The sequence below is a fragment of the Poecilia formosa genome, unplaced genomic scaffold, assembly GCF_000485575.1.
Source record: "Poecilia formosa unplaced genomic scaffold, Poecilia_formosa-5.1.2 Scaffold3, whole genome shotgun sequence".
Classification (NCBI taxonomy): domain Eukaryota; kingdom Metazoa; phylum Chordata; class Actinopteri; order Cyprinodontiformes; family Poeciliidae; genus Poecilia; species Poecilia formosa.
The window spans coordinates 5,232,752-5,248,695 of NW_006799942.1; the positions used below are offsets into that span (position 1 = coordinate 5,232,752).

Below are 15,944 nucleotides of genomic sequence, written 5' to 3' on the forward strand. Positions count from 1 at the left end.
TATAAACTGAATTGCTGGGAACATTAAATAACAAAACAAAATCCTACAGAAATAAAATACTACTAACAGTATCACACATATACATGTGGGTTACATCCTCCCCCCCATTAATTGCATGCGTCCCTGCATGTCAACATCTCCTAAGCATCAAGTACAGGGGCATAAAAGTCACGTTCAAGGGCTATTTGTAGTGCTTTGTCTAAGCCACCAAGTAAAGACTGCATAACTACCACAAGTGGGTTTCCTAAGGATGGGTAGGTGAGTCTCTTGGGATGGGTTCTTTCTCTTGTTGATCTCCTTACTTCAACATTCTCTTCATGGTTGTCCGTTCCAATAGGGATAACAGTTTCAGATGTTTCAGGGTTGTCAATATCTATTATGACATGGTCTGGTGGTTGGATGGACATTCGAGGTGTGGGTGACTGGGTTAACTCACCCTTGAGCTGCTGCTCTTCTGATATGGTCTCTTTTGGCTCTTGTGGCTCAAATGGTGAAGCTTCAGGATTAAGTGATGGCACTGAAACATGTTCGTTTGTCACGTCCTGTTCTGTATTGTCAGTTTCTGTTCTCTCACTGACAAGTTCATTTGTGTCCAACATTTGGTCTTCAGATCCAATTTGCATGTCTCTGTCCTGTTCATCATCGTTTCGGGTTCCAACATCAGTCACCATCTTTATTGGAGGATAGTAATAATACTCCACATCCTCATCCTCGCTGTCCAGCAGCGAATCCTCTGGAACTTCATTTCCAGCACCTCTTTTTGTTGCACTGGACTGTAGTCTTTTAGACTTCCTTGTTTGGGTTTGTGTTATGGGCTCAGGTTGCTCTTTTGCAACTGACAGAAAACCACAGGGTAGTAACAAGTCTCTATGCAAGACTCTTTCTGGACCCACACCATCAAAGGGAGCTACTACATAAACAGGGAGGTTTTCCATCTGTTTGACCACTTTGTAAACAATGTTAGTCCACCTGTTGGAAATCTTGTGTTTACCACGGAGACCTACATTTTTCACTAACACACGATCTCCCACTTCGAGCTTAGACTCCCTCACCTTGTTGTCAAATCTCTGTTTGCTGTAAGAGGCAGTCTTTTCGCTATGTTCAATAGCAATTTTGTAGCTCTCTGTCAAACTGTCTCTGAGGCCTTTTACATACTGACTATGTGTTTCGCCCCTCCCAGTAGGCTTGTCAAGTCCAAATGCAATGTCAATGGGTAAGTTTGGTTGTCTTCCAAACATGAGCTGATAAGGTGAGTATCCAGTCGTGTCATTTTTTGTGCAATTATAGGCATGCACCAATGGCTGCACAAAATCTCTCCACCTTAACTTATCCTCTTCTTGTAAGGTGCCCAACATGGCAAGGAGTGTCCTGTTAAATCTTTCCACAGGATTGCCACGTGGATGATAAGGAGTCGTTCTTGTTTTTTTTATTCCAAGCAGATTGCATAGCTCTCGGATCAGTGTGGACTCAAAATCCCGGCCCTGATCACTATGCAAACGCTCCGGCAGGCCATAGTGAATAAAAAAATTATTCCACAAGGCTTTGGCCACGGTTTTTGCTTTTTGGTCAACTGTGGGTACTGCCACTGCGTACTTGGTGAAGTGGTCAGTGATTACGAGTATATTTTTTGACCCTTTTTCATCAGATTCCAAGGACAGGTAGTCCATGCAGACTAGCTCCAGCGGTCTGCTGGTACAAATGTTCACCAAAGGGGCACTGTGTTCAGCTCTGGCTTTTTGTCTGATGCACCTCTCACATGTGTGTATTTTGTTGTTTATGTCAGTGAGCATGCGTGGCCAATAAAAGCGTGCACGAACCAGATCTGTGGTGCGATCTACACCCATATGTCCCATACAGTCATGTAGGCTGTCCAAAGCCTCATTTCGAAAAGTCCTCGGCAGAACTAGTTGGAAAGATGGTACACCATTTAGAAGTCTTTTCCGGTAAAGCACTTCATCTCTCATAACTAGTTGGTCCCATAGCCGTAACATGAGCTGGACTTCTCTGTCTTCCTTTTGTCGCGTCCTGTGAGGTGGTCTCCTCCCCCCCATTAACAAGGTTATGACCCTGCTGATGGATGGGTCTTTCTTCTGCTCTAAAGCCCAGTCACGTTGAGACATTTGTGGTAAAGTGCATGAGCCAGGCAAAATGTCTGTGTGGCTGTAATCTGGTGGAATAGCATTTGCATCAATAGCAACACACTCAATAAAGCCAAGGAAGGGCAACTCAGACTGTGGTTGAAATTCTGAGTGGACAATGTGTCTTTGGCATATTGCACGTACTACTTCTGGAGAAACAGTTACGTTCTGAGTGATGTCAGACATGAACCGGTCAATACGGTCGTCCTCATCTTTAGCAGAGTTGTCCATTTCATCTTGTACATGAGGTCTGCGGGAGAGACCGTCGGCATCTTGGTTTGATTTTCCAGCCCTGTACTGAATATGAAAGTCAAAGGTGGCAAGTGCAGCCAACCATCTGTGACCAGCTGCATCTAACTTGGCGGACGTCAGGACATATGTTAAAGGGTTATTGTCCGTCACAACAGTAAACTTGGCACCATAGAGATAATCGAAAAACTTGTCCGTTACTGCCCATTTTAGGGCAAGGAACTCCAGTTTATGTGTTGGGTATCTTTTTTCACAGTTGGACAGACCCCGGCTTGCAAAAGCTATTACTCTCAGATGCCCATCTTGCTCTTGGTAAAGAGCTGCACCAAGTCCATGAATGCTTGCATCCGTATGAAGGATGTAGGGCTGTTTAGCATCTGCAAAGCCTAAAACTGGAGCTGTTGTCAGTTTGTGTATCAGAGTGTTGAAGGATTCGTCACAGTTTGCAGTCCACTTATCAGCAAAAGGTCTCTTTGGATCTATAGTAGAGCTGTGCTTTGTTCCTGCTCTGTTAGACCTTCTAGGGGGGTAACAACCTGCAGTGAGATCATTTAAGGGCCTTGCGATTTTAGAGTAGTCCTTAATGAACCTCCTGTAATAGCCTGCAAACCCTAAAAATGATTTGAGCTCTTTTATGTTTCTGGGTTTTGGCCAGGTGGTGAGGGCAGCTATTTTTTCAGGGTCAGTCTCCACGCCTCTCTCTGAGACAATGTGACCGAGATATTTAACAGACTTCCTGAAAAAATGGCACTTGTCCGGGGAAAGTTTGAGTCCAAATTCTCTGAGTTTTGACAGGACACGCATGAGGCGCTCCTCATGTTCCTCCAATGAACTTGAGAACACAATGAGGTCGTCTAGAAAGACTAAGACCTCTTTGAGGTTGAGACTTCCCATGCACTTTTCCATAACACGTTGAAATGTGCTAGGCGCATTGGTGACTCCCTGGGGCATTCTATTAAATTCCCAAAATCCCATAGGGGTAACAAATGCTGTCTTATGTTTGTCACTTTCCTCAACCTCAACTTGATAATATCCAGACTTTAAGTCCATAACAGAAAACCATTTTGAGCCTGTTAAGGCTGAAAAAGCTTCTTCAATGTTTGGTAGGGCGTACGCATCTTTGATGGTTTGATTGTTTAATTTTCTGTAATCGACGCATAACCTAATGGCCCCGTTTTTCTTTTTAACCACCACAATTGGTGATGCGAATGGACTCTCAGACTCACGAATAACGTTGGCCTCACAGAGTTCTTTTAAATGCTGTCTGACAGCTTCATAGTCCGAGGGGTGTATAGGTCTGGGTCGTTGTTTAAATGGAGTTGCATCCGAAAGTCGAATGTGATGCTTCACAGCAGTTGTGTGTCCATAATCCAAATCATGTATGGCAAAAACATCTGACATTGAGTTGAGCTTTTCCATAATTCTCTGCCTCCATTCTTCGGAGAGAGGAGTATCAGTTAAGTCAAACTTAAGTGGGCTGTCTGTAATGGTTTTGATGTTATCAAACTCAGCAACAGACTTTGGAGACTGAGAGCTAGTCCTTGTGTTACTACTCAAGCCTGAAGCTAAAGAGCACACTGACAAGGGGGCATACAGTTCAGCCACTGTTTGACCAGCAGGGATTCTGATTGTATGAGCACTCTCGTTCTTGACCAGAATAGGAAGCTTAAAAGAAGCCTTTGAGGGAGCTGTCATAATGTAGTTACAAAATAGGAAACCCCCAGGCAAGCATGATGCTGAGGATTCTACTAGCAGAGGGCTACCTGGGTTTATATCAACATGTCTGGCATAGCCTGTCAATACAGCTTTTTCACCAGCTGGTACTGCGACACATTTTTTGCTCAACAGCTTAACTTTTCCTGTTTTACCACCTCTCTTATCAACTTTAATTCTGTTGAACATGGTTTGGATCACTGGAATGCTGTCACAATGTCTGACATTTGTGTCTGACTCTTTGTAGGATGTGAATGTCTCATAAAGCACATCCAAAACATTTGTCCCAATGAGAACTGGAATCTCTTGGTTTGATCTGCAGTCTGGTACAATGAGTGCTAGGGTATTCATTTCCTCAGGTCTCCCAGTAACCTCTTTTGGAAAACACAAATTGAGTTCTATGTAACCTAAGTAGGGTACTTGCTGCCCCCCTGCGCCCTCTATGTCAAGCAATTTGGCCACAGACTGGATCGGGCGTGCAGGTAGGTGTAGTTTGTGAAATGTCTCTGATACTGTGGTTACCTGGGAGCCAGAATCTAGAAGACACACGCTGTGAACTCCATCAATAGTCAAGCTAGCAGTACGTTTTGACCCAACCAGAGCACTCAAAAGAGCCTCCTCCGATAATGCTGAACAGGAGTTGGTAATGTCATCTATTTGTTTCAGTCTTTTGTTCTTTTGGTTATCTTGTGCTGGTTTTGGACTTTGCTCCGAATTGGGACTAAACTCTGGTAAGGTCTCAGTGCGTCCCTCTACTGAAACCCTGTCCAGTTTAAAGCTGGGGCATATTTGGCTTGCCATTCCTGCTGTTTTGCCTTTAATTCTTTGTTCTTTTTATCAACNTGTGTGTAATCAATCCTGGCTTCAGCTGAACATAGGCAAGGCACATGACACCTCCATCTTTGTTTCCTTCACACACATGAACACAAACGCACGCATGGTGTTATGTCTCTCCTTCAGCCCTTCAGATAAATCACACTGGAGAGGTGGTGTATCAGGATGCCAGTGTGTATGGGGTGGTGGACAAAGCTGTGGTTCTGGAATGTGGAGCAGTGTTACCTGATTTATACATATGGAGCTTCACTGAGCCAGGCACAGATGCCATCAAAGCGGTGCTCTACGATTTGGGGAAAGGGCCGAGGATCCAGAAGCTTGCTAAGATGGTCGGACCAGTGACAATCCTCCCAAACACGGCATCGATAAGCATCGAGAAACTGCCTCTGGCTGCACATGGCTTGTTCACCTGTCAGGCTTTCTATGACATTGAAGATGAGCCTATAGTTTACTACTACTACGTACATCTGACTGTCCAAGGTAAGAGTCTCACCTGTAGGTACGACTATGTTTAGAAGGGTATCCTATTACAATAAAGGGATATCATAGTTGAACACTGGAATAACTTCTGAGAACAGACAAAGTCTGCATCAGAGGTGACAGATGAAGACCATGTTTAGTAAAAATCACACATTTTTAACTCCCAACCTGGGAGAACTTGAACAAATTCCAGGAGCAATACTTGAGATTAACTTTTGAGATTAGCAGCTAAAATGGCAATCAGAACCCCTGACCTCAAATGTCTTTTCTGGTAAACATCGGGCTTAAAAAAAAAACATGGCAACCATTTATCCCAATCACTGTCTAAGCAAAGGCAGTTGGTAGTAGAAATGCCCCTTCCAACAAGAAGAAACCAGTTTCATGTTTCCCTGCTGAGGGTATTGAAAGGTTTAAGTTGACTTCGTCAAGCACAATCAAGCAATGAAGGCCCGGTTCTGGTAGCGCTCAGTGGGTCATTCCATGTGAAATCAGTTTGGGTTGTTTAGTGTAGACAGTGCCAGCATATAAACATTTTAACAAAGGGACTGAGTCATGACATGAGCCTTTTCAGCAGCATTCAAGTAGATTGTAATCAATTTGTAGTAAGAGATTTGATCAGGTGAATGATTTTGAACAAAATCATGATTAAGTTCAGCAATCCACCTGCCACGTTTTTCCAAAAAGATTTAGACAGTAAGATCTTTAGATTTGTGTGTCTGGTGTTCTCATTAGCAAAAAACAGAGTTAGCACCAAAGACACAGTGTTTGAAACCAAAACGTTAAACTAAAAGCACTGACACATGAGTAGTAGGCAAGGGAGAAACGTCAAGCTATAGCTCCAAATCCATTAATGATGTTTCCTACAAGTTACTTAGAAATGGACAATTCAGGTTAAAATGACTCTGTATAAAACTTACAAATTAAATTTACAGTGTTGCACTTCTAAAATCACTGCTGTCTGTGATTGTGTTTCCGATACAGTTCCTGTCAGTAAGCCGTATCTCGTGATGAGTGAAGCTTCTCCAATTGAAGGATCTTCAATATGGATGAACTGCAGTGTTGAAAATGGTTCTGAACCGCTTCAGTACAAGTGGCAACATGAAACTCTCAATGAAGACATTTCTGACTTATCGCAGAACAGCAGCATCATCACTGTGACCAGCATCAGCAGAAACTACACTGGCTGGTACCACTGTGAAGTCAGCAATGCTGTCAACAATGACACCTCTAACCGTTTACTGATAAATGTCACATGTAAGTATTTTGGATTTTCCTATTAGGTGCAGATTAAATGCAGATAAAACATAAAATTGCATCAAAATGCTTTCCTCCTGTTTGTTGCTCCACTTTAACTTTTTCTCTACTCTGACAGGTGTTTTTTTTTAGATTAATTCTGAAAACTTTTTAAAATTTATTATCAAGCAAACATAACTTTTTACTCTCACAACAGTGTAAAAAGACCTCTAAAGTCTTCTAAAGTTTGTTTCAATTTGCTCTGAGTAAACTGTCTATCTCTGACCTACATTTTGGCACTCTGCTCATATCGTTTGTCTTCAGACGGTCCGGATGAACCTCAGATAGATGTGACTCCATTCCATATAACAAAGCATGGATACTCCGCTCTGGAGAATGAGACTGTTTCCATGTACTGTGAAGCCCAGTCCAATCCAGGCAGCCAGTACATCTGGTTTTACAATGATTCAAAAATTTCCACAAGACCACTCCTCGCTATCGACAAGCTCCTCCGAAGCCACACTGGCAACTACACCTGCGTGGCCCAGAACTCCCACCTCCACACCCAGTCCAGTAAAACCCTCAGCCTGACTGTTTACTGTGAGTGTGAGCTTTGACTACAACATTTCATTAATCATCACTTTCCCACATTAATCTTTGTTGTCAGTCTCAAGTTCTTCAATGTTAAAATATTTCAATTCAAACTTCCTGAAAACTATAACCATACACACAAACCTCTTAATTTAAGCTCTAATTTACTGCAAATTTATTGATAACACATGTTTTTTGGTCCTGCAGACCCTCCAGATGGCTCCCCCATGTGCTCTGTGGAGTCTGCACTCAACCACACTGCTCTCAGGCTCCTCTGCTCCTGGCTCGGAGGATTTCCCTCCCTGTCCCTCAACTGGACCGGAGACCCAATACAGGCAGGCCAAAAACAAGTCGACACAGGGCAACAACAACCTCGTCTAACTACCAACGTCATGATGCTCCCGTCCGAGACGCTGAATCGTAACAGCAGCGTGTTCACGTGCGTCGGCTCCCATCCTGCTCTCCAAAAACCTACACAGTGCAGCACGCGTAGCTGTGAGAACCAAAATAATCTCTCATAAATAACTGGACAGAAAACTTGCTCTCTTCACCTCTTTTTTCTTCTCACCAGATATCCCTCCTTCAGAGCCGCTGTGTTTCACCAACGTGACCAATGATAGGCAGTATCTGATGCTGTCCTGTGCCTGGAATGGAGGGCTACCCAAAGCACTGGTGTGGTGGGAAGGACCAGGAAACCAAAGCAAGGATGGACAAGAAAACTCAAACATCCTGCTCCTTCCATATGGGACAGCCCACAGTGGGAAACCCTACACCTGCTATGCCAAACACCCACTCCTGACTGCAGCAAAGACCTGCAGAATCACACTGGGTCAGTGCTCATCTTCGCTGTGCAGAACAATCAACTACTACTTCCAATGAATTTGGAAATGTGCAGAGAAACCTGCAAAGCATAAATTAAGTGACAGTTATCTTTTTGTAAATATTTTTTTTTGAAGTTTCATTACATGCAACATGCTGGTGTTTCATACACACCATAAATAATTATAAAAACTCTTCACTCAGTGAACACTACATTGTCTTCTGTCTCCCTACATCTGCGTTTCATTTTCTTTGTAGTCTCTGTCAGTAAGCCGATCCTCCTGACGAGCAACGCATCCCCAAAGGAAGGATCTTCTATCTGGATGCACTGCAACATTGGGAATGGGACTGAGCCAATACATTACGTGTGGCAGCATCAACTGTATAATGAAAACTTCACAACGTTTGCACAGGGCAGCACCAGCTTCATTAATATCACAGACATTGTCCGTAACCAGACTGGCTGGTACCGCTGCGCTGCAGGAAACGCCGTCAACAGAGAGAGCTCAGAAAGGTTATGGCTCAACGTCACATGTAAGTAGTAAAGGATCCACTAAATAAATTCCCTGTGCTCTGCATATTGTGTTAAATGTTCTTAAATTGCCTAATTTGCTTTGCACTCCACAACTTAAGTAATTGCTACCCTCTATATAATTTAATATTAGCATAAGTGAGGCTGCTTTGTTAAAGCCTCAGAGAAATGGAGGCTTTTCTTCAGCAGGGACAGGAAAACTTGTCAGAATGAACTAAAAACAGGACAGTCATGGAAGGAAATCTAAAAGATTTGGGACCGGGTTCACCTTCCAGAATGACAGAAACACTCCACCCATTCTGCAGTTAGATGATTGACAGCGCTGATCTTAACAATGTTCATGTTATTTCTGCTCAGTTGGTCCAGATGTTCCTCAGATAGACGTGGCTCCAACCAGTGTTGTACAGCGGGGCTACACCGCGCTAGAGAATGAGACGGTTTCACTGACATGCCGAGTCCAGTCCAATCCAGCCGGTCACTACGTCTGGTTCCACAATGACTCTGAAGTGTATTCTGGACCGCAACTCGTCATCACAAAGATCCACCGTCTGCACACTGGTGACTACACCTGTGTGGGACAAAACTCCTACCTGAACACGCAGTCCAGGAAAACCATCACCCTGACAGTTTACTGTAAGTGGGACTTTAAGATTCAGACCATTTCTCAAAACTGACAGTCTTCAAAGCAAGAAGGTACACTGGCATCTTTCTGTCATCACAAGATGATTTGAATGATAACTAAAATCCCTAATATGTTTTTTTATCTAACCACTTCATGCAGATTCATACATTTTACTCACAAATAGTTTTATCAAATGCTTTCTTCATTCTCAATACATTTTCAATCAGGAATATTACTGATGCCTTACCACCTCCCATCTCTGTTTCCTAGGCAAATAAGTGCCCAATGCAAACATGACAAAAGCTTAAATAATTATTAAATTGCATAGTAACTTGAATATTTTTAGCTGTTTTAAGACGATGAAAATTCACTCTGGCCTTGGCCCAACTTGGACAAACTGTTACTTTCAGTCTTAAGGTCTACTTAATCCAGATTTACACTCAGATAATACAGTTATCTGCTGCAGACATTAACTGCCTATAAGGATTTAACAAGAAATCACTTCAATACTTAGCTTTCAACAAATCATTGAAAAGGACTCTTAGTTTCACAGATGAGTATGAAATCTTAAGAATGAAATGATTATATATTTTTATATATTAGTCCCCACATATTCAATAGCTTTTTCTCTCATTATGACAGATTTGATATAAATTGTGAGACAGCATATGCAACATTTTCTTAGTCACACCTATAACAACTGATTTTATTAATGACAGATTCACCTGCTACTTTATTTTCAATCATGATTCAATAAAATTGTTTCAGAGGTATTTTTAAAATTTCTTTCTAGTTATTGCCACATAAAACTTAAATGTTCTTTAACTCATGATGCAGTAGAGAATATGGGATCATGTAGATAGTTGCTGTTCTGACAACCTACAGCTGGAAATTATTAAATGATCTACATCAGCTATGTTAGTGAATCTGCATAAATGATTAGTGCACTTCCCTCCCCAGTAACTCACTTCTTACTGTACACATTTAATCCCTGCAGATCCACCTGACGGCTCCCCCATCTGCTCCGTGCAACCGGTTCTGAATCACACCTCACTGAAGCTGCTCTGTGTCTGGCCCGGTGGACTCCCCTCCCCGTCCCTTCACTGGACTGGAGACCTGATCCCTGCAGGACAAGTAAATCCATTGGGCGCAGACGTTTTGCTGCCCTCTGGAGGTTTAACTGCTAACAGCAGCTTGTTTACCTGTCACGGCTCTCATGCTGCTCTAAAGCAACAGATGAATTGCAGCACTGTCACATGTGAGTCCAGAAAGCTCAATAAAAATGATGAATGAGAGAAAGTCATTCAGTCCTGTGTTACTCCCTCTGCTCCAGATATCCCCTTTGCAGAGCCTGTGTGTTTCGCCAATGTGACGGATGACAAACAGTTTCTGGTGCTGTCCTGCTCCTGGGGTGGAGGGCTCCCGAAGGCGCTGCTGTGGTGGAAAGGTCCAGGTGGTCAGGGCAAAAACGGAGAAGAGAGCTCCAACGTTCTGATTGTTCGTTACAGCACCTTTCAGTTTGGGAAGGCCTACGTGTGCTCTGCTAAACACCCGCTTGTGAATCAAACGAAAACCTGTGGACTTACACTGGGTCAGTTCTCATGGTCACACACAGCAAAAATGATTTGGGAATTAGATATATTTTGCAGATGAAGTCCAATTTTCATGTATCTCTGTAATGGCAAAAACACAGAGCTTGTTATGTGAAGCGTAACGCCATAAATTCTCATTTATATACATGAATTTAGAAGAACCAATCACTTCAATTTAATCACAAAACATTAGGAACTGCAACAGTATAAAGCATAACAAAGTCAGAGCATTTAAAGCTGCATTGCCACCTTAAGACTGGCATTCAATGTGCTTGTAACTTCGCACATTCAAGTATTTAATGTTTGTTTAACAATGATGAAAATGGTTGCTGAATTTGAGTTGATACAACGTAAAATTGTCAGTGTGTGGATATTTTTTCACAGGGACATATAATTTCTAGTAAGACATAAAAATACAAATGATCATTTTTTTACTTATTCCACTTAAATAACATTTTATAACCTGTTTGTCATAAATGTATCAGTTAGTCAGTTTAAAAAAAACAAGTCAAAACCTTACCTATAAACAAATGTATGACCACTGTTTTACTCTGTTATGTGAATATTTTGAAATGCAACCAAGTCCACATAAAATATTCACATATATAATGCGAGCCTTTGATTGATTTGATGCTGGATTTGTTTTTTTCACAGTCCCTGTTAGTAAACCATCTGTCCTGATAAGAGACACGCTCCCAGTGGAAGGAGCGACGGTAAAGATGCATTGCAATGTGGAAAATGGGACTGAGCCCATTCAGTATGTGTGGCAGCGTGAAATTGAAAGAGGCAGCATCACAACATTTGCTCAGGGCAGCAACAGCAGCAATATCACCATGAGCAACGTCAACCGGAGCCACACTGGCCGGTACCGCTGTGTAGGCAGCAACTTCCTCAACACTGAAAACTCTGACTGGGTGTTTTTGGACATTATCTGTAAGTAATTGTAAATTATGCTTACATATTAGTAGGAGCTTATGATTTTTCCAAACATTGTTTTTTTTAACCTAAACTTTTACGAAACTTTAATTGGAAGTAAACAGTAAGTTCCATAAAAATTACAAGAAAGTACATGTACCTACCAGGTTTTGAAAAAGAAGCTCTCATAGATTTTTTTCTCATAATTGCGTAACACAGAGCGATAACCCACAGAACAAAATCAAGTTATCATGTAAATTCTGAAAATGTAAAGTTCTACAAAATGCTGCTTAGTAAATTTCATAAAGCTAGCCTCTAGATAACAGATACCAATAAGTTTCACATATCTTTATTATCTTTTGCTTTTTTAAAAGCTAATTTACTATATTGAGCACAGCGTTCAGCAATTGACTGTGTTCACACTCTTTTTTTTTTCTCAGTCGGCCCAGATGTTCCTCAGATTGAAGGGACTTCATACAGTGTAACAGATCGAGGATTCTCAGCTCTGGAAACTGAGCCGGTTTCTTTATCATGTCAAGCCCAGTCCAATCCAGCCAGTCAGTACATCTGGTTCTACAACAACTCCCAGGTGTTCACTGGGCCACAGTACACCATTGCCAAGGTCCTCCGTGTGCACACTGGTGACTACACCTGCTTGGCGCAAAACTCCCACCTGAACACGCGCTCCAGGAAAACCGTCGGCCTTGTTGTCTACTGTGAGTGTGACCTCTGACATTGAACCAGCACTCACATAAATGGAAACCATGGTAACAATTCTGAACAGCCCGAAGTGACCCAATTCTGATTTGTTTGCCTTAATGCGACCTGTATCTTTTCATGACAGTTTGAACAACACAGGTTGGATTTTTTTTTGAAATGCGACCCAGGCTACCTGGATATCCGATAATGCGCGTCTGATCTTTTCAAATGTGACCTGAATCCTAACGGCCAGGTCGCGTTCATCCGACCTGAACGGCATTTATACTCGACAAACATCCCTATTCCGTACAAGCGGGAAGAAAAACAACAACCATGACGGATTATAATGAGGATTAAGTTGTTAATATGCTGACTCTGGTCGGACAACAACTTACATTTTTTAAGTTAAAAATCGTAAGCTATGCTCCACCGTTAGCATCCACGTTTACTTCCGCAAACACTACGTTTTATGGCGGTTGGCAGAACACTGAGCAGCACGCTCTGCGTGTGTGACGTTATTGCGCCCTCTACTGCTTATGCGAGACACTTTCAAGTCGTTTGCATTTCACACTGGTGAACACATAAAGGTTGCACGTATTTGGAAGTGTGAACGAACACGCCATAAAAAAAAAAAATCCTATTGACAAAAAAATCGTAATTTGGGTCACTTCATGCTGCAGTGTGAACGTAGTCAAACTGAGGCTTTGGCTGTTTTTATCTATTCCTGTTTAATGTAGCTGGCTCTTGTTTTCACTTTGTGTACTTTCTTAGAACAGTTTATTGAAAGAAAACCCTTTATTCTCGGAATTTTTAAGGATGGTAGTAGGCTGATTTAATAACACTTTCTGCTGAAACTAAAATTTAAATCTGAGACTGTACCAACACCAAAGTTAACCTCGATGAATCTACTTACCTCGGTCTTTCCCACTCATTAGCATGTTGTACTACTTAACTGTAAAAAACTGTGGTCATGGAGACACAAAAATATAAAGTCCAAAATTAAAATGTTATCAATATGATAATTTATTAGAAAACTTGCTATTTAACAGTGGTCTGGAAATAGAGCCTTGTGGAACTTAATATTTATAACTGGGAAATGACCCAAAGTGATTTCAGCCTACCAAATAAGATCTGAACCCAGTACTTCAAAATGATGCTGTACATGGAGATGCATCTGTCCATGAACAGTGAGAGGTAAAGTGCAAGTGTAGTGCCACAGAGTTCATCCACCCCATTTTACCTCCCTGTCTGATGTGCTTCTCTAATTCATTTCCATTCCCTTTATTCCTCATAAAGTGATTGTTGATAATTTTAAATACATTCATGACATAGATCTCATATAGTTGGTAAAAGAAAACCTAAACCATTTACTCAACTGAACATGATGTTTTTTCTGACTCACTCATTAATTTACTGATCTATACTAAATTCCCACAGACCCTCCAGCTGGCTCCCCCTCCTGCTCTGTGGAAGCAGTTCAGAATCATACGTCTCTTAGTCTTCTCTGCTCATGGTCTGGGGGACTCCCTTCCCCGTCCCTTCGCTGGACTGGGGATGTAATAACAGCGGAAACAGAACTGCAAACAAATCTACAAAACAGTGCTGCCATCTTGCTGCCATCTGAAGGCAGGATTCCTAACAACAGCTTGTTCACTTGCATTGGGGCACATCCGGCCAGAAAACAGCAAGCAGAATGCAACACGCGTACATGTAGGTTCACACATAAAAAGAAATAGTCAATACTGAAAAGTTGTTGTTAAAATTAAGACCTTACTTTTTTCCGCTCCTTACAGACATTCCNTGGTGGTTGAGGTTCTGAAGCACTGGCATGTTTCTGTTCGTGTTTCTTCCGTCTTTGGGCTCTTTTTTCAGTTAGCTGTAGTTTAAGTTCAGCCACTTGTTTCCTTAAGTTCTCAGTCTCTGTTATATATTTCTGCATTAAATCTGCGTCTTGATTAGTTGTGGGGGTGGGATCTGGAATGCCATGAAACTGGGCAAGAGGTTTTGCTTTAAACCCTCCAAGGTGACGTTGCATTCTGTCTACTTTTAGAGATCTTCTTTCTTCTTCAGTTCTTAATTCAAGAAGAAGCTCTGAAAAATTTGGGGCAGGATCATTTCTCAGTTTCTGTTGCAGGGTCAACAGTAAAGTCTGGTCCCAGCAACCACGCACAAACTGTTTGTAAAGTTGTCTATTAGCATTGGCCTCACTTACTCCACCCCGTCTGATCGCAGTGCTGAGAAGTGTCTGCAGTCTCTGAATGTATTCAGATGCTTTCTCACCTGCGTCCTGATGAGTACTGAGGAACCTGGCGAAGATCTCCTCCCCGTCGTCAACAAGGCCATAGGCTGACTGGAGGAGTTTTACATAGTCTTGAGGAGGTGACTGAGAGCCTAGTTGTTTTACAATGTCTGCTGCGGGCGACAGTAAGCTCTCCAGAATCAGTCGTCGCTGCACATCCATTGTATAGCCATCCTGAAACATAAGTTCAACATGTAAACACCATGTTTCAAAATCCACTTCACCAGGCGGTTTAGGAACTCTGCCTGAGAAGGAACGCAGTCTCTTGGAGCCTGGAGCTGTCGTAGCTTCACTCTTAATGACATGCTCCACTATTATTCGTTGCACATCTGGTGGGTTTAGTATGTCAGAGTCTAGGGTTGTGGCAGTGCCCTTGGCTTGTTCTTTTGGACGTACTGCCTGTCCCTTTCTTGTCCTCTTAAGCTTCTCAGTTCCACCTTGTGATTTGGAGACAGATTTTAATGGCTTACTGGGTGGAGGTTGTGATTTTTGAGGACTGAATATAACAGATGATCCACTGCTGTCTGATTCACTTCCAGTACTATCTGAGCTACTCCGTTCATTCTGCACAGTTTTAAAGGAACATGTGGCTTCAGGGTTTTCATCAATGGCTGACTGTGATTGTGTGGGAGTAGTTAAAACCTCAACTCTGTCCAAACACCATTTTGAGACTGGGTTCTTAGGAGACTGTATCACAGAGGGGAAACTGATGAGCTTTAGCGACTCTTCTGAGTCAAACTCAACAATCGCTTGAAAGTCTCTGAGTCTCACTATTCTACTGACACTACCATATAATGATAGAGCCTCTACAATGTCTTCATCTGTGTCATCATGTAGTATGCCCTTCAAAAGGATTGATTTTCTGTCATTTACACCATGCTCGCTACCAATGTCAGCAACAGAAGCCATATTTTGTCTGGCTATTATCAGACAATATTTGATCACTAATCAATTATTGATATTGGTTGTTTATAGCCTAAAATCCTCCTGGCTGGCTCGCCACTTTGTGTAACCAACTCGTGTAACTTACAAATAGATAAGTTGAGAAACTTGGATTTCAATGTTGAAGTTAGAGTTAGTCTATCTTTCTAAGTTCAAAAGGAGGATAATAAGTACAACAACCATATTATCAAGAATGAACAGATTATTTAATACAACTTAAAACAGAATGTTACTGTACAGTTTCTTTTCCCTTTTTTGTGTTCCAACATAAAGTGTCCACCTTTTT

At 42.0% G+C, this 15,944-nt stretch overlaps 1 protein-coding gene across 1 annotated transcript in view; it reads left to right on the plus strand.

The window, feature by feature from the left end:
• vsig10l2 (V-set and immunoglobulin domain containing 10 like 2) overlaps positions 1–15,944 on the plus strand; it is a 23,016-nt gene that overhangs the window by 1,343 nt on the left and 5,729 nt on the right. The window contains exons 2-14 of the mRNA XM_016672890.1: positions 5,061–5,414; positions 6,396–6,668; positions 6,972–7,247; positions 7,446–7,733; positions 7,810–8,067; positions 8,316–8,591; positions 8,947–9,222; positions 10,209–10,469; positions 10,545–10,802; positions 11,458–11,736; positions 12,159–12,434; positions 13,855–14,127; positions 14,552–14,559. Of these exons, the coding sequence (XP_016528376.1) occupies positions 5,061–5,414; positions 6,396–6,668; positions 6,972–7,247; positions 7,446–7,733; positions 7,810–8,067; positions 8,316–8,591; positions 8,947–9,222; positions 10,209–10,469; positions 10,545–10,802; positions 11,458–11,736; positions 12,159–12,434; positions 13,855–14,127; positions 14,552–14,559 (3,356 nt within the window). The remainder of the gene's footprint in view (positions 1–5,060; positions 5,415–6,395; positions 6,669–6,971; positions 7,248–7,445; positions 7,734–7,809; positions 8,068–8,315; positions 8,592–8,946; positions 9,223–10,208; positions 10,470–10,544; positions 10,803–11,457; positions 11,737–12,158; positions 12,435–13,854; positions 14,128–14,551; positions 14,560–15,944) is intronic.